Source organism: Sprattus sprattus (genome assembly GCF_963457725.1).
Source record: "Sprattus sprattus genome assembly, chromosome: 18".
NCBI lineage: Eukaryota > Metazoa > Chordata > Actinopteri > Clupeiformes > Clupeidae > Sprattus > Sprattus sprattus.
This window is the reverse complement of record NC_137916.1, coordinates 15,772,649-15,791,549: the sequence shown is the minus strand read 5'-3', so window position 1 is coordinate 15,791,549 and position 18,901 is coordinate 15,772,649. Positions and strand designations below refer to the sequence as shown.

The 18,901-nt window shown below is 41.6% G+C and overlaps 2 protein-coding genes across 2 annotated transcripts; one reads left to right on the top strand and one right to left on the bottom strand.

Annotated features, from left to right (window-relative positions):
* Positions 1–6,058: 6,058 nt before the first annotated feature.
* LOC308379477 (cytosolic sulfotransferase 3-like) lies at positions 6,059–9,846 on the top strand. The gene is made up of 8 exons (XM_080856630.1): positions 6,059–6,180; positions 6,683–6,821; positions 7,305–7,433; positions 7,640–7,740; positions 7,973–8,099; positions 8,260–8,357; positions 8,581–8,755; positions 8,852–9,846. Exons 1-8 carry the CDS (start codon positions 6,166–6,168, stop codon positions 8,962–8,964), a joined length of 897 nt encoding a protein of 298 aa, XP_080712756.1. The 5' UTR covers positions 6,059–6,165; the 3' UTR covers positions 8,965–9,846.
* A 2,126-nt stretch (positions 9,847–11,972) lies between these two features.
* ssuh2rs1 (ssu-2 homolog, related sequence 1) lies at positions 11,973–18,335 on the bottom strand. Its single transcript, XM_080855781.1, has 13 exons — positions 18,225–18,335; positions 17,999–18,063; positions 16,518–16,619; positions 16,348–16,423; positions 15,082–15,211; positions 14,896–14,956; positions 14,516–14,637; positions 14,272–14,334; positions 13,979–14,061; positions 13,006–13,098; positions 12,780–12,885; positions 12,544–12,651; positions 11,973–12,428 (listed from the first exon to the last, which is right to left on the bottom strand). The coding sequence occupies exons 1-13, from the start codon at positions 18,245–18,247 to the stop codon at positions 12,285–12,287; spliced, it is 1,176 nt and encodes a 391-aa protein (XP_080711907.1). The 5' UTR covers positions 18,248–18,335; the 3' UTR covers positions 11,973–12,284.
* Between the last annotated feature and the right edge of the window lie 566 nt (positions 18,336–18,901).

Sequence of the window (18,901 nt, the reverse complement as noted above, 5' to 3'; positions counted from 1 at the left end):
AAAGCGCATTTCATGCACATGTGCAACTCAATGTGCTTTACATACAATAACAGGAAAGACAATAAAGAATTAAAATAAATAAAATAAGAGTGACAGTGTGAGAGAACAACAGTCACAGTACTGAAACATAGCCTACCACGTGTGGTGTACTTTCTTGTGAGTCATAATACTAAAACATGCCAAAAGCTGTGTGCTTCCTTGTGTGTCTATGATGTAAGTTTGCCCCATAATCCCTCACATGTGGGCTTTTTTTCTGCTAATATCAGCGTGTAATTCTGTTAGCGATTAAGAGTCAGTGGGTTCTTTTTAATGCCCTGGTGTAGTTACTCTTATGTAATAGCATCTTTATCCACCATTGCCCACTATGTTGTTTCTGCGTACAAGATCCCTGCCCTCCTGCCATTATGTATCAGTTTGACTTGTTCTTGAGTGCTTATAAGACAAGGCAAAGAGTCAAAGAACAGTTTAGGTAGAAAAGTTGGGGACATGGCCAAAAGCTACCAGGCTGGGCGGCCACAAAGCTTTGCATTGACCAGAGAACGGTAGGGGGCTAGAGAAGAGGTGCCCAGAGCCCAGCTACTTCTGAGCGCTGAAGCCATGGCCCTTCGTGCTGCTGGTGAGGACAACCCATCGACCAGAGGGCCTGCCAACTCCGCAACGCCAGTCCAGAGAGCTTCAACACAACCCACAGGTCAGAGGGTTCCTGTAATGCCATCATCAGTCGAGACCACAACCATTTCATAGAGGCCTGCTTTCCGAAGTCGTCGCCAAGGTCGTTGCAAGAGAGCTGCTGCCACATCATCATTGTCAGCTGAGACCATGCCCACTCTAGATAAGTCTTCCCACCATAGTCGCCACTGAGGTCCCTGCAAGCTGAGGGAAGCTCTGCCAGCCTGCCACCAGTCCAGAGGGCCCTCGTACAGCCGTTGCCAGCCAAGACAGAACCTGCCTTATCGTCATTGGTCCCTCTGTAGGAAGCCTTGCACCCCAGTTGCTGCCTCATTGCTTTCTCCATCGGCCAGGTACTCTGGAAGTTCAAAGTGTGATCGTTCGGGTTTGGCAATGAACCAGCTAGCTTTGAGCCCCTGAAGGAGAGAGTGCTGACTGGTGTTCCCCAAAGCTGCTGCATAGTCTACCTAGATGTCCTCCTTGTACAAACTGCAGACTCAGAGAGTACCTTGGCTAACCTGCCTGAAGTGTGTTGAGGTGGGATGCACCTGCACCCCGAAGAAGTGTCCTCTGTTCCGGTGTTCCAGCATTCCTGGGCCATGGTTGTTGTGGCCGGCATGTCAAAGTGGCAACGGTGAGAGCCTTGTCTGGTCCCTGTGAAGACTTCACCACCGTAACCAGCCTGTTGGCCTTCCTGTCACAGGAAGGGCAACCATTCCAGTGGGGTGAAGACTGTGTCGGGAAGACCACTGTTTGTTTGCCCAGACAATTACAAATCTAGTTGCCGAAGGTTGAATGATCTGTCTCTTCCGGCACCTTAGTGAGACTAGGTTGAAGTGGTCACTTGACCAGTCTCACCAATCTTACAATTAATCTCATTATTATCCACCGTGGATACACTCGTGGCTAGTTACCAAATGACAATCAGCAAAATAATGTCTCTATGTCCTCATTCATCAAGGACTTATCTGTGTTCAGAGGAATCACTTATGGATATCCACACTACTCTGCCAACAGTCTGTAAACTAGTTAATGGACCGTCGTCACGGTACTATTACAGCTGGTAGTCTGTCACAGTCAGTAATCTGTCTGTGTTTCAAACAGTTCTGCCGCAATCTAGAGCTACTATGCCCAGCGAGTGCTTGATACACAAACTCCTACTGGAAGTCATTAATTTTGGATTACAGATTAGCATTTAACAATGTATTGTAATTCCTGAAATGAACAAATTGCAAATTGCAACAATGCAAAGACATATTAGATACAAATTGACTATGGAAAGCTTAGTCAAGAATAAAACGTTAAGCTATAATACTAATAAATTCTTCTGAATTGCCAGGACGCTTCATCAGCTCCAATCCAACTTCTACAGGACAGGCTGTTGCCAGGTTACACAAGCATATGTCCACCAGTGCCACTCCCACGCCCCACTGCAGCAGTATCAGGTGGGGGCACCTATGGAGCGTGTGACTGTGGACTTCCTGGGCCCTTTCCCCATCACTGACAGAAGGAAACGCTACGTCCCCTTGGCTTTGGATTACTTCACTTTGTGAACAGTGGCCAGAGGCGTACGGGTTCCCCGATCAAAGTGCTGCCACCACTGCTGAGAATCTGGTCAAAGAGCTGCACAATCATCATCATCATCATCATCATCATTGTTTATTCAGGGGGAATTGACTGAGCACAGGGCTCTTTTGCAGCAATGCCCTGACTGAGGCTACAGAATACAGAAGAACAATAAAGAAACAAACCATAATAAAACAGACAAAATAAATAAACAAAACACATTAAAAAACTCAGAAATTAAGTATAAAAAATGACAATGACCAGGGGCGGAACTTCAAGGCTGGTGTGTTCAGCGAGGTCTGCCGGCAGGCGCTGGATTAAGTCAAGAAAGCAACCTGCTTGAGATGGTTGATCGGATGATTGGCAATTCTTTTAAATATTCGTAGTTCCATCACGTATGACAAGGAATTTGCCAAGCTAAACACGTCATATTCCCTCTTGGTGAGCAACTACCAGACAACATTGAAACACAGATTCCTCTTTGTGTAATCAGTTGTATGCAGATTTCTGTTATGGTGTGGTAGTCCACATAACTGGACATTGCATAGATGTAATGTTATGGACAGACAAATCTTACTTGTTGTTTTTATCACAGAGAAGAAATGTTATGAGACAACAAATGAAAAGATGCATGATACTAGTTGTCAAGCACCATCGATGAAATATGTTGTAAATATTGATTGGTGTTGTTGTGTTGCTGGTAAAGTGGCAAATTTTCTACAGAATAAGGAATCTTAAACAGGTAAGGCTATCACTCTATTTTACATCACCATACCTATGGAAGGCACTTGAGTGAAATCAATTTCATCCTACAACAGGACGATGACCTTCAAATCCTTTGGTGAAAGCAACCACGAAAGTGTTATTTCAAGCCAAAATCATTGTTTCTAATCTAATCAATATCTTGATTTTGTACCGTATTTGATTGAAAAGAGTTTTCCTGGAAAATTTGCTATTTTCTGTGTGATTCCAAACTTTTGAACTGTAGTGTATATACGTATAAGCCTACATATATTAATATCTGAAATGTGTTAATCAAAGTATCCTTGATTGACATAAAGGTTTGCATTATAGACTTCATTCCCTTGAAAACTAAGCTTGATCAACATATTTCTCAAAAGTATCATCATACATCAAAAATGGTGCTTGAAACTTTACCCTTAAATCTGGAAGAAATGTCTAAAAAGCTGCTTTGCTCTAATCTTATGATATAACTGAACTGTAAAAGATTGCTAGGTCAGACTGAACTCTACAATGCTTGATTTCCTGTAACATGTGCCTTGGTGACCCTCCCTTAATTGGTCACCCTTGAAAATAATCTACTTTTCTTCGGCCTGTACTTGGTTCAAGTTAGCTTGTTCAGAGTAACAGACTTGTTCAAGGCGGCTTAGCGAAAGAATGCGTTTGTTCAGACACTAGCCACGGACACCACGTCTTCTGCCAGGAAACAGTCTTCTGGATTTGTGGAGGTCTTCCTTCATACATAACAGAAAAGTACAGATATTTATATTGTAGAATTAACATATAAACCATGACATAGTTGTCAAGGGAGGGGACGGTGTGTCTTGAGGGCCATACTGTATATGGTCACACCAGGTATAGCCATACACAGTAGATGCTAATGTACTGTGTATCTAACTAGTATCTTTTCCACATGCAGATGTCATGTGCTGTTGTAAACCATGCAACTTGCATTGTTTACAAGAGCACATGACATCTGCATGTGGAAAAGATGGCAACACCTTGTCGCAGGGGGAGGGGGCATCTGTATGTGAAAAAAGATGGCAAAACATTGTCATCTGTATGCTATACACTATACCACCCCCCCCCCCCTCCCCCGCGCCAAAGTGTCCTCTTTTTCTCAAACTCGAATATGGTCACCCTAGCTAATGCCTTGGGCTCCAGCCATCTTGTCGTGGTTGTAGACAAAAGCCAACTGATGTCTCTGGCTCCAAGACACACAAAAGCCAGAAACCAGGTCTGATGGCTCATCAACATAGATAAATGTCAGGACTTTGGGCGACGATTGCCGTAATTTGGCACTTTGACGGCATCTAGTGGCCAAAAGGACATTTTACTTTATGTCTGTGTTCACATGTGCCTTTGTTTCTCGTTATGTGCCCTCACCTGTTCCCAATTGTGTGCCCTCACCTGTTCCCAATTGTGTGCCCTCACCTGTTTCCCATTGTGTGCCCTCCTCTAACTATGTGCCCTCACCTTTAAATACCTGGTTAGTTTCCCTGCTCTGTCTCTGGTCGTTGGATTGTTTTTTGTTCCCCATGGTTGGTAGAAGTGCTCTCAAGCGCCATAGTTTTGTCGTGCTCTCAAGCGCCATAGTTTTGTCGTGCTCTCAAGCACATTAGTAGTATTTAGTTTTTGGCCTTTTGCCCTGTTCTTGATTTTCTGCGTTTTTGTAGTTTCTCCTGTCGAGGAATCTTTTGTGTTTTTGAAAATAAAAAGAAGCTAAACTCCAAACGACATCCTGCAACTGGGTCCTGTCTGTAGCCCACTGGGTTAAGCGCTGGTTCCCCAAATCCAGCAACTCAGGTCTCATCCCTGAGAAGAGCCCCTGACACAAAAGGCCAGTAGCCTTTTTGATGCAGACCCCGAGACCCCAACTCTTTCAACTTCAATTTTTGTATTATGTAAATTTAATCAACAGCCCTTCACCTGAGTCATAATTTAAACAAAGTCTCCACAAAATCAGTTCCGCTAAATATGCAGGGAATTTCTTGGATGGGGAAACCTCCAGAGTACTAGAAATAAAGCTCAATCTTGGGACAACCTATTGTATTCAACTATGTAGCTAGCAGTCACAAATTTAAACATGCCCTTTGGTTTGCTAAACTCTTCTTACATCACGTGCACACATATGATGAACTAAATCTGTTCAAAATCTCTATTAATGTGAATTATACTTGAGTGGGACTCTGGTGTAGGTGTTTATTTAATCTAAGTTGTGTGAGAAAGGAGGAGGAAGAGGGGTAGAATACCTAGTCTCATGAACACACACATTTCTCAGTACCCTCCTCTCACGCACATATAACTCCAATATGCATGTATGAACACGTAGCTTGAACTGCGTCCATTGAAACTTAACACACACAAACACACACACACACACACACACACACACACACACGTTATTTAGGTCACTGATCACTAAAGCGATTCTGTGAGCCCGCTTGAACCCAAGCTGCTTTGATAAGGAGCCAGGTTCCTGAGCAGCGGAGTGGGGCATAGCAATGTCAGCGGATGGGAAGCAGGACAGAGGAGGAGTGGTGGAGCATTTCAAAACAGTGAATCTCAACTTTAAACAGGAAGTCAAGGCAGGGTAAGCCAGCAGAGGTCCAAAGGGAGAAGGAGGAATGTGTGTGTGTTGCTCCCTTGGGATAAACCTGCTCGAAATCACAAAGAAAAGCACACACACTTAGTAATAGACCAGGAAGATCCCCACCAGCTACAGTCTGCATGTTAGGAACTATAGATGTTTGAAAGATAAGTAAGAAGGGATAAATAGTGAATAATACTGTTTCTATTTAAAAGCCACATTGTTCAAAAAGATGGTTAAGAAGTTTTTTTTATCATTATCTCAACTCCATTCAGTGTTTCACGGTTCAGAAGTTTGCAAATGTGTGTGATATGACTTTTTGAACACTAGATAAAGGATTATAGAGAGTCTGGGGAGGATTTGAGGAAATAGGGTTTTGTGGCATTCCTATGTCCTAAGTTTAAGGAGAGTGACCAAAGGGGAGGGGGGCGGCTACATGGAAAGAATCAACCCACTTATGTAACCCTACGCCAGAGAGAGAGAGAGAGAGATGAAACATGAAGTGTAAGGTACTAGTTCAAAGTTTACAGGAGACATCCAATTCCTGAGAAAGATAAGGAATATTATATGCTATAAGGGAGACTGAACTGTCTGCCAGTATGTCAGCTGAACAGGTAAGGCATAAGGATTTTGTGATTTAAATGTGTAATCACTGTGTTGTATGCATACATTACCTATATTGATTACATGCTCGTTGAGGTATCGACATAAGCAAGCTAATGTGGCTCCCATATCTTCGTAAGAAGAAGGTCTATACATCCCATAATTCGTTGTCTTGCAACAATAAGTTTCGATTTAAGTTGCCATATGTTGTGGTGCCATATGTTGCTGTACTGCTAGTTTCTTTGAATATGGTTTGTGGAAAAGACGCCCATTATCTCTTAAAAGACTCTCTAAAACGAAATCATGCGGATCAAATGAATGTGTCAAAAAAGCGCAACCCATAAAAGTAACGTCACGACTGGGTTGACGCTTTTCTCTGAAGGTTAATTCCAGAATTAGGAACATTTCTCCTTTAAATTATTGCAGAATATAGCAACTGGGAAAGTGCATAAAATAATATGCTATTAGGCAGATCGCTCTGTTTCTCTGAATGTTTTTCATCTTACTAACCAGATAAAGCCGGAGGGGAGACCCAAGATCTTTGACTTCCAAGGTATATCAATGATAAACTACTTCACTGATAATTGGGAACACGTTCAAAACTTTCATGCTCGACCGGATGATATCCTCATCGCTACGTATCCCAAGGCAGGTGTGTACATCTTGTGTAGACCTATAATGCATATCATTCTCCGGCCACATCAATAATACTCTTTAAATGCTGTTTTCTTTTTTATATACAGTGAAATAAAGCCTCTCAGGATTCTTTGTATACCAATTGACAATTTATATTACTTCATTGTTTAAATATTTGGATTTCCTTATACAAACTCTCCATGGCATTAATTTTAGTTAAGTTAGGCACCCTTTCTTAGAAATCTTCCTTCAGGTTTATTATCATTGTGACTGTAAAACAGAGGACTACTGGCATTTATCGCTACATGTGAATTAAACTGAATTGTTGTACTTCTGCATACTTAATATATACGAAATATATAGGCTATGTATGTATGGGCTACATGTTGCTAACAAATGTATTGTTAAAATGAGTAATGTGACTACTGTAGACCTCATGTATTATCTGTACAATTAAAAAGCGAATGAAATGACATTTTGACATATGTCCCCTCATAAGGCACAACATGGGTGTCCTATATCCTTGATCTGCTGTACTTTGGCAAAGACATGCCAGAGAGACAGACCACTCTGCCCATCTATGAGAGAGTGCCCTTCTTGGAATGTGCTGTACCTGAGATACATACAGGTGCTGACACGCAGGCGCTCACACACACACACACACACACACACCAGAGCACACACATCTGTAACATGATAGATAAAAGGGAGACACTGACTTTTTTAGAAGTCAGTCTGGAGAAAGCACTAAAGCACTCCAACGTACAGCAAAAAGAATAACCAAGTCCAGCAGTGCTCTATGTAGAATACTAAATGCATGTTCACTTTCTGTAGGGACCGAGCTGGCTGAAAAGCTATCCACCTGCCCTCGCCTAATTAAGACTCACCTACCAGTCCAGCTTATTCCCAAAGCATTCTGGGAGCAGAACTGCAGGGTACAGTATGTCGGATTGTGTTTGAAACATTTTATAAAGCACCACACACACTCAGTCACGAAACTATTAAATATGAATTGTTCAGCATAAAGGCTGCTACAGTCTATTAATGAATCAATCCATGTGTCCTTGTTTTATGTCCTCATGTTGATTCAGTGGTCTGCAGTGGTTGTGAGTGATGAGGCTATGTCTCCCTGCCCTGCCTTACTATCCCCACCCTTCTCTCTGTCAGGTGGTGTACGTAGCCCGTAACGCCAAAGACAACGCTGTCTCTTACTTCCACTTTGATCGCATGAACAGTGCACAGCCTGAGCCTGGTGACTGGAACAGCTACATTGAAAACTTCATGGAGGGCAAAAGTAAGGTTCAGAATTAAATCAAGAGCAAAATGGATAGAGAAATGAATGCACGTAATCTACTTACCACCAAACAAAATGAAATCCTTGGACTAATGCATTGGCACCCTAAAGAACTGTACAAATGTGTGTGTGAACTCTAAACCTTTTTCTGTGCTGTAAGCTGTGTTCGGGCCCTGGTATGACCATGTGACTGGCTGGTGGGAAAAGAAGCAGACCTACTCCAATATTCACTACATGTTCTATGAAGATTTAATTGAGGTGTGTGTTATTGAGAAATACTTCATAGATATATAAAATATATGAATTATTACAAATACAGTACATTAATTAAAATACACCATCACCACCAACATTTGTATTAATCAGGGATTATGATTAGTGTGGGTGTGTTTGTGTGTTCATGAGACTAGGACCTGAGGCATGTGTGTTTGTGTGTTCATGAGTCCAGGACCTGAAGCATGTGTGTTTGTGTGTTCATCAGGACACGGGCCGTGAGCTGGTGCGCCTCTGCTCCTTCCTGGGTTTGTCCACCACAGCAGAGGAGAGAGAGTGCATCAGGGGAGGAACGCAGTTTGATGCCATGAAGGCAAACCCAATGGCCAACTACTCCACCATCCCTGTAATGGATTTCAAAATATCTCCCTTCATGCGCAAAGGTCAGTAAGAAGTAAGAAACACAAAAATAGATACTGTGAGACACTTTCCCTTCTCTGCACTTTTCTTATTTCTCTGCTGTGTACCAATATCTGCAGGGAAAGTTGGTGACTGGAGGAACCATTTTACTGTGTCTCAGAATGACAAATTTGATGAGCACTACAAACAAAAGATGAAGAACGGTGCCCTGGTATTCCGCACACAAATCTAGCCTCATTAAGGAACGCCAAGAGGAGGACAGTTCAATCAATCTCAACAGTCCGGTTTACTGTCTATAAATGATCAAATATCATCAAACCAATAACATGCAGTCTCACCTGTCAACCTCCATCTTTTGGAGGAAACATTAAACTGAGGTCTCAACTTAACAGAGATACATCTGTGGCTATAGAAGAGCCCAGTAGACCTGGCAAGAGAATCTCTGATGTATCTGGTCCAAATAGGCATCTTTTTAAACAAGTCCCCTTCAATGGTTTTTACCCCTAGATAGCCAGTGTTTGGTGACCACTGGTTCCCTATGGCACCCATCTCATAATCCAGGTTGCATTACTGCAAAACTTTACTCTACGAAAGGTTATTGCATGAATTTCTCTCTAAATGTTTGAAAAAGTGACAGCTAAATATTGAAGTGCTTTTGTTTCATTTCACAATGCTAAATGTACAAAAAACGAGCAGGATTTAAAAGGAATGTGCAACATTTTGCAGACGCACCCCATAGAACTTATGGGCATAAGGGATCAAAGTGCCAGGAGTCTTACCAGAACCAGCGTTCCTCAAGAAGGGTGACCAGAACACATGCAAAACTTTTTTATTTATGAATGATAATCAATACAGCAACAAAGTATTATTTTTACCATTCAATTTTAACCTAGCATAGCATGATAGCGTTTACAGTAATTATCTTATTCTGTGATGAAGTAATATAATTTGCAGATATTCTACAGTGTTGATTTGTGACTTGATTTTGCAATGCTATCCAGCAAACATGATTTTTAACCAATCAAAATCTGCTTTGTGATTTTACTCATCATACTAATCCTGCTGTCAGCTGGGCCAAATAGGCCTTCTTACTCAAAACGGGACTCTATGGTCTACCAAGGACAATCTTTTCTATGTTATGAATAAAGAACATGTTATGAATACACCTTCATGATTCCTTTCCATGTGTTTCAAAGATAGTGACATTGCTGTGTAAATTACAAGTTTAGGATCATGCATACCAGGTGTCAAAAGTAATGTATCAAATTATCAGTAATGTAATGTAATGTAATGTACTGAACCTGTAAGGCTTAAAAGGATGAAGTAGGCTTATGCACTTTGGGGGGATGATTGTGGCAGGCTATTTTAGATTCATTTCGGTCTATTTTATTTGTATGGTGCTAAAAAGTGTGACGGTCACCTTCATTTCTATTTGCTGCCATAAACATACAGTACTGTGCAAAAAATGCTGTAAACTAAGAATGCTTTCAAAAATGGAAGTGTTAACAGTTTATTTTCATCAATTCTTCATAAATTAACAAAATGCAGTGAAGGAACAGAAGAAAATTCTAAATTAAATCAATATTTGGTGTGACCACCCTTTGCCTTCAAAATAGCATCAATTCTTCCAGATACACTTGCGCAGTTTTTGAAGGAACACGGCTGGTAAATTGTTCCAAACATCTTAGAGAACTAACCACAGATCTTCTGTGGATGTAGGCTTCCTAAAATTCTTCTGTCTCTTCATGTAAACCCAGACAGACTCGATGATGTAGAGATTAGGGCTCTGTGGGGGTCATACCATCACTTGCAGGACTTTCTGTTCTTCTTTAAGCTGAAGATAGTTGTTAATGACATTGGCTGTATGTTTGGGGTTATGTTCCTGCTGCAGAATACATTTGGTGCCAATCATACGCCTCCCTGATGGTATTGCATGATGGATTAGTATCTGCCTGTATTTCTCAGCATTGAGGACACCATTCATCCTGACCAAATCTCCAACTCCACTTGCAGAAATGCAGCCCCAAACTGGAAAGGAACCTCTACCATGCTTCACTGTTGCCTGCAGACTCTCATTATTGTACCTCTCTCCAGCCTCCAGCGAACAAACTGCCTTCTTCTACAGTCAAATATTTCTAATTTTGACTCATCAGTCCAGAGCACCTTCTGCCATGTTTCTGCACCCTAGTTTCTATGTTTACGTGCTTAGTTCAGTCACTTGGCCTTGTTTCCTTGTCGGGGTAGAGCTTTTTGGCTGCAACTCTTCCATGAAGACCACTTCTGGCCAGACTTCCCGGACAGTAAATGTCTGTACCTGGGTACCACTGGTTTCTGCCAGTTCTGAGCTGATGCCACTGCTTGAAATCTTCCGATTTCGAAGGTAAATAAGCTTGATGTGTTTTTCATCAGCTGCATTAAGTTTCCTTGGCTGAACACTGCGTCTACGATCCTCAACGTCTTCTTCAAAAGAGCTGGAACTGCACATTTTGAAACCCCTGTCTGCTTTGAAATCTTTGTCTGGGAGAGACCCTGCTGATGCAGTATAACTACGTTGTGTCTTGTTGCTGTGCTCAGTCTTACCATGTAAATGGATAAAAAATAAACATTTATTGTTTACATTTTTCAAAGCATTCTTAGTTCATAGCATTTTTTCACACCTGCCTAAAACTTTTGCACAGTACTGTATCTGCCAACGGAAAAGACCGGAATAACACAATACAGATACATTATTAGGCAACAATATTTATTGTTATTTAATGACTTGAATTCTTTAGCCCTTTTAGTAAAAACACAATCTTAGAAAATACAATAGCTTTGGAGTAGGCAAACGACTTATTTAAAAAGCTGACATAAAGGTGTCACAAAGTAATGCAGTCGGTTTTCTGTTCTCGTTTCTTTAAACAAAACAGTGCAAAAATCAAGAATACTCATGATTGCTGTTCTGATTATAAACAAGCTTGTGACTTTTTGAATAGATCAAAGGATCCAGTGACCAACCAATGCATTACATTTTACTCCAACATTTCAATAACATTTTAGCATCGATAAAATTACCATATCAGAACTGGTGAAATCAAATAACATATCTAAAATAAACACTTCATTAAATGAAGACATAATAACAAAAACACACACACAAAATACCTAGCCTGATATAGGTATCTGATGCAGTTTTTATCTCTGATTGTTTGATAGTTTATGTGGGATTTAATGAGAAACATTTAGATAAGAACAATCAGAAACATTGGTGGGACATCCAGGTGGATATCCATGACCCTTTCAAGTGAGACTCTTCAACGAAACACAAACATAAGTGACTGACATAAGTGAGTTGCAAATACTTCGTAATTAGTGGTAACCAAGAACAGTTATCAAGATCAGTATGTGAATATTAACATATGTGCACAGTATTCTTTGATGTATACAAAAATAAATGAATATGTCACTTCAGGCTTTATCACATTATTACCACAAAGGCTTCTCTTACACACAGTTCATGGACATAGGGCCCCCAACTGGAGGAGAAGTTTACTGCAGCCTGCTTTGCATCAGTTACAACACAGAACAGCAGCAGCACTTGGCAGGGTAGTCATCAGAACTCACTTTGAACTCATTCCCAAACACAAAATACACACAGGACTTTCCCTTCCACATGTAGCTGACTTTAGTGATGGGGATCAGCTCAATCGTCTGCCGCTGAAAGAACACACATGTAAACACATTAGGCAAACAAAAACAACATTTCAAACTCGCTGTTCCTGGTCTGTCAAACACACACATACACACACACATACACACACACACACACTACCTGCTGCAGGATGCGTGAAGTCTGTGAGTAGTTGGCCTGGTGTTCCCTCACCAGCCTCTCTGATGCTCCAACTACTGCAGTATCAGGAAAACCTCTCACAGGATATACCTGAAAACACACACACATACAAACACACACACACACACACACACACACTATGTTAAAACACACCTCAGTATGCATGCACACACACACACACTTTTATGACAACATATACCAGAGACGGCATGTTTTACCAGGTATTGGGCATCCTTGTGCATCTCCTTTCCTGACACTTTACTGAGATTAGCCACTTTGAGACCGCTATTCTGTTCCACCACATACACGTCAATATGGTTAGTCCTGCAACACAAACATCCATGGAACCAGACAATAAACATGATGTTGTTATTGACCATTTAAAAGTACCATCATATCTGTGCTGAGGTGTCATCAACTGGGGATGACGGCATGATGCCTTACCATTTAACTGTAAGGTTGATGAATACCAGGATCTGTCTCCTGCCATGGCACGTGGAGCATTCTTTAGAGCCTTGACCACGGCAGTGACTACAGCTGTGGATACACACGCGCAGACACAGACACACACGCGCAGACAAGGACACACACACACACACACACACACACAAACACACACATACACACCATTATATCATACGTTAGGACATAAGAATTGTATTAAACACTATAGTCTTTAATCTAAATTGCAATAATGTAACCAGAAAAACACTAACTGCCTATCAGGAATGTATGACAGGAAAAAAACACTTCATATACTTCTGATTATGTCAATGAGGCCTGTTCTGGACGACAGTTTTGCTGCATGCGGAGCAAATGTGAGGTCAGCCATAGGATCGCTCTATACTGGATGGACATAAATACGACTATAGGACCGCTCTATACTGGATGGACATAGATATGACTATAGGACCGCTCTATACTGGATGGACATAAATACGACTATAGGATCGCTCTATACTGGATGGACATACGACTATAGGACCGCTCTATGCTGGATGGACATACGACTATAGGACCGCTCTATACTGGACAGACATAGAAATGACGATAGGACTGCTCTGTACTGGATGGACATAGATATGACTATAGGACCGCTCTATACTGGATGGACATACGACTATAGGACCGCTCTATGCTGGATGGACAAACGACTATAGGACCGCTCTATACTGGACGGACATATGACTATAGGACCGCTCTATACTGGATGGACATAGATACGACTATAGGACCGCTCTATACTGGACGGACATACGACTATAGGACCGCTCTATACTGGACGGACATAGATACGACTATAGAGTCTCTCTATACTGGACGGACATAGATACTATTATCAGATGGGAGGTCTTGAGCTTAAGTGTCCTGCATTCTGTGCCCCATCTAAAGTAGTGAAGTCAAATCACTGACTTACTTCTCTCTTCCTCTTCCACTGCAGTGGGAGCATCGATCATCTCCATGGCGATACCCAGAGCCATTACACACCCAGCAGACTTTCTGTTGGGGAACAACAGCAGAACGGAAAGGTATTAATGTTATCACAGAGAGAGCTTTTAACCGCACTTTATTTGTTGGTGATTGTCACATAAACGTCTTTTCGTTATCCCTGTACTGTGTCTGAAATATCAGTGTTTAGTATAGTGTGCAGAGCAAGTATGGTATTAGCCCAGTCAGTCTGTTGGTGTGTTGATCCTGTGTAACTCTTACATTGCCGGCTCCAGCGCAGTCTTTGCAAGGGTTTCTGCCCATCCCAACACAAGCGTAGCAACTCTGCTCAAGACCAAGAAAGACAACCGGTCATCACATTACACACAGACATTCATATATTATTTGAAAACAATTAATTTTCTTAGCCATGCCTGGAAGTTTGTGTGATAGTATGTGTGTAAAAGAGTGTGTGTGTGTGAGAGAGAGAGAGAGAGAATAGAATATCTCAGCCTTCAGAGAATACCTTCACAGATGAAGTGTAGGGCACTCTTATAACTTGTGTATGATCCTTGAACAAGCCTGGAGCCTGGGCAGGGATGTCCCAAGGGCCTGGAACTGCTTGTATGAAGGCATCGACAGGTTGACCTAAAACACACATGCAAATACACACACACACAGTAAAAAACAACTACTCTTATGTCGTTAGCAGTCTTCTTGCCGCCATTGCATTGTTCCATTTGTTCCTAGGAAGGGCGCTCCCCTTCCCTCAAGACTCTAAACATCCTTTGACAGCAGTCCATTCATTTTACCAGATTCAAAAGCAATTCAGTACTGAATTGCACATTTGGATTAAGCAGCAAGCGTAGGAGGAACACCACTTTTAATTGTGTGATTCAATTTTACCATTGTAGGGCTCCTGGCTCCATTCAGTAGATCTAGACTCATTGAAGGTCTCTAGACGATACTGAAAAAATATGCAGCAGGACTGATTGTTATTGTTTGTATTCGTGCATGTGTGCACATTTTGAGTGTGTGAGTGTGTGTGTGAGTGTGTGTGTGTGTGTCTTGTAAGTCGTGTAAGTGAGATACCCTGTAGGTGTTGAAGGCATCCATTCTGGTGATGACTCCCTCTCTGGCTGGAGAAGAGTTGTAGCAGCACTTGCTGGAGGCAAACATGATGAAGGCCTCTCGGGCCGTGTCCTCGGTGATGGACGGAATACTGCCGAGAAGAAGGCAGCAATACTGCTCTGATAGCAACTCAAAACATTTCAACATTCATTTAATATACACATTCATTTAATCTAAATCATTTTTGAAGCATGTTTTTTTTATAGGCAACTAGTACTGGCATCATCTTCAAATACACATGCATGGTATTTGGTCATGTGAAACACACCTGTCGCACTATGCAGTTCTGTGGTGCAGGTTGGACTATACTATATTGCCAAAAGACATGAGTTAATGCTAGCAAGCCTTTAATCAGTGCCAACGGGGCTGTTGTTTTTTTACTTTTTTTGCATGCCTTTCAGTAGCTAGTTTTTGACCTAAAATCCTTACTCCTGTTTTAAATGGTCTAAAATGGTCTGTAAAGAATGACATTTCCAATTATACACTGAAAAAGTTACCATTAATAACACACTTAATGTTTGTGCCCCATAGAGTCAACAGGATAAACATTTAACCAGGCCTGGGGTGCAGAATTCTCTGAAAGCATGTCAAAAGTAGACAAGACATAAGTATACAGGCATGCTCAAGTAATGCAAGCTCAAGTGATCCAATGGCTGTAAAAGGAGAGAAAGAACAGAGTGTGAATGTTTCCCTCAACTGTTGCCCTAGAAAAAAAACACTGACCAACACTGTGCTCACCACAGGTATACAACAACACCTGAAAACCGCTCTGGCCAACAGGATGTGAGTATTCTCATGAAACAAAACAAAGATGCCTTTCCCTGCACAGTGAAGCAAATATAATTAAAAATCGCAGTACACAGTAGTTGTTTATAAAAGAGGAAATGTCTTCCCAGAGTTTCTGTTAGTACCTTAACCCTAAAAGGAAGAAGGCTAAAGAAGCAGAAGGAGAGTGAAGGACAAGTGCATGAAACCAAATTCATTATTGGTTTAGTCCTTCTGTGTTTTTTATACCGACTTTATGTTTGTGGAACCGAGAGAAAAGGCAGTTTTATATACTGTTTTACAATCATAGTTTATATACCTTAGTAATTTCTCTATATTCGCTAATAGCCTGAATCATACATTCTGTGTCAATGTTTTGTGAAGCCTATGTTGTTCATACTCTTGTGATTTGAAAGTGCTTTCACAGAGAAAGAGTGTGTGAGAGTTGGCGCTGGACCTTACTTCCAACTTGGCTGTGCAGGTCCTGGCTCAGGCATTGGCATTGGCATAGTGGGCATAGGTGGAGGCAGAAATCCACCTGCCAATATGAATAGTTTTAAACAAAACATCAATTTATGTTCAGACATACAGTACATACTGACTCTCAGTGTAATCCTGCCCCCAAAACTCACCTCCTCCCACCATCGTTCCCTCGTAGCCCGGCACATTGTCATACATGCTGGCGGGAGGCGCAGAAGGAGCGCTGGGGTCGAATACGGGCGGGGCGTACATGGCTGAGACACAAAAAAACCATACAAACCAGTTTGTGAGGAATTCCTATAAGGTAGGTCAACATTTACTTAGTGGAATTTTTCAAAACATTGGTGCAGGTCAACTAAAATGAATAAACCATTTTGCCTGAAACGCAGTATGAAACTCCTATAGACCCAAATATCAACAGGCTTTTGGGCAGTCCACTGGTGAGTTACAGACAAACTGGTTTGCCTCTTGCTTTCATTTTTTTTTTCTTTACTCATTTTTACTTCTCCAGTCATTTTTACCAACCTTTTATAGAGGTTATCAGTGCATACCATAAATTGAGCAAGTAGTTTTTCCACCTTGTGAGCCTTCTAGTGCCACAAACTACTTCTGTTTAGTGGTTGATATTTTAAATAGACTATGCCAAGGATATGATTGCAAAAAATCCAGGAATTGATAACATTTTATGTTATTTTCTCAATATTCACTCCCAGTTACACTAAAGATGATGATTGTCCGAGAGCGGACGAGATGTCACATACCACCAGTGGGGTGCCGACCAAAACCCACCGGTGGACCAATGTAGATTTTCTATCTGGGTAAGTAGCCTATCGGATAAGATGCTGATCAAGCCTAATGCTACGCATAGTAAGACGAACATTCCTGTTGAATCTATTCGGTGTCGCATCATAAACTCGTTGGATGGAATTCAATGTTTTTTCACTTTAAAGGGCGTATTTTTAACTGACAGAGTTTAGTCTAAACCGGACTACTTTGCCTACACCTGTAACGTTCACCAGCTGATAAGTGAATAAACTAGCTCGTCCCAAGATTACATGTAGACTTCGATTCAGAAATGTGAAGACGATTATATTAGTTTTGATGACTTACCGTGGCTTTCACCTGGGCTGTTCATGGTCTACCCAGCTGTTGAACTAACTTGATCGACAGCTAAAGCGAAAAATTGTTCGAGCGTTTGTGAAATCACTGTGGGGCAGAAAATACAGGAAGAACGTTTGGGTTTTTTCACCCAATCGAAGACGCAACGCAGGGTGGCGGTCATCGACAGATTTACATAGTATAGGCGTCCTGTATGTACAACTATCTTCATGTAGCCTGCATGTATTCTGTGGATCTATACATCAGTGTAGGCTTGGCAAAAGTCCCTACATGTCACAGGCGTTTTGGCAGAAGCACTACACAGGCAACATGTTGAACTTCGAATTCTGTCCAAAGTTCTTTTAGTAGCGGCTTTGTGTCATCGTGGTAGGCTACGTATGCACCCCAAAACTCTGTACCAGCCGTCGAGCTCAAGTCTGATGTAGGTCTAGGCCAACGCATGGAAAATAGACTGGAGTAGCCTACAGGTAGGCTATAGGAAGCGAGTGTTTAGCAATGGAGAATAACCACCTACCTGGAGCCGCGGGGGCTGATGGGCAGTAGCCAGGGTTGTCAGTGCCATAGTAGGGTCCATGCCCACTAAGAAATCATTTAATTTAACATCAGATGGGTGACCCAGGCAATTACACCGAATAAGAATAATTGATAGCTTAAGCTTTCAGTTTTACTTTAACTTTAATGCACAGTTCTAACGTCTAGCCTGCGCATAGTGTCCTAGTAAGTTGTTTGTTTATACGCACCTATGAAGTCGTTGATTCTGCATGGAAATATCAGGATTTGGTTAAAAAAAACAACAGAGCACACGAACTTGGTTCGAGGAGAAACAATCATGTGATGACAGTGAGGCAGTTGTCATCGATTTAATCATCAACGTAATGTCATGTCAGATGGTCACATGTAGCAGAAAGCAATAGTCTTTTACAATGAATCGCCATTTAGGGAAACACGTAAACTGCGTAACTGTCAACGGGGAACATCTGAGTAGCCTACTAACTTCCTCTCGACACCCCTTAGTTCCCTTGCAAGCTTGTATTTAGTACTTTCTCCACTTTTCTGGTAATGTAAAAAGCCGTTATCGTTTCAGAACATGGTACTTCACATCGTCGTCCGTAGCCTATTGGTACACGCGGATAAGACAGAGGGTTCACTTTCGGTTTTGTAGTTTAGAGGAAACTGACACGTTTCTGAAACGTTGACTTAAGACATCTTGCGGTTTGTATAGGCCTTAATTCAAAAAACAGACATGTCATCATAGCTCAACCACAATTGCCGCGATTCATGATGCCTTAGGTAGGGGCCCGGGCTTGTATGTTCAAATGTTGGCCTTTTCGCAAGGTTTCGCTTAAATTGACTCAAAAATGAGCCAAATACTCTCGGATTAATGGATAACATCATGTTATACTTGGCAAAAACATTG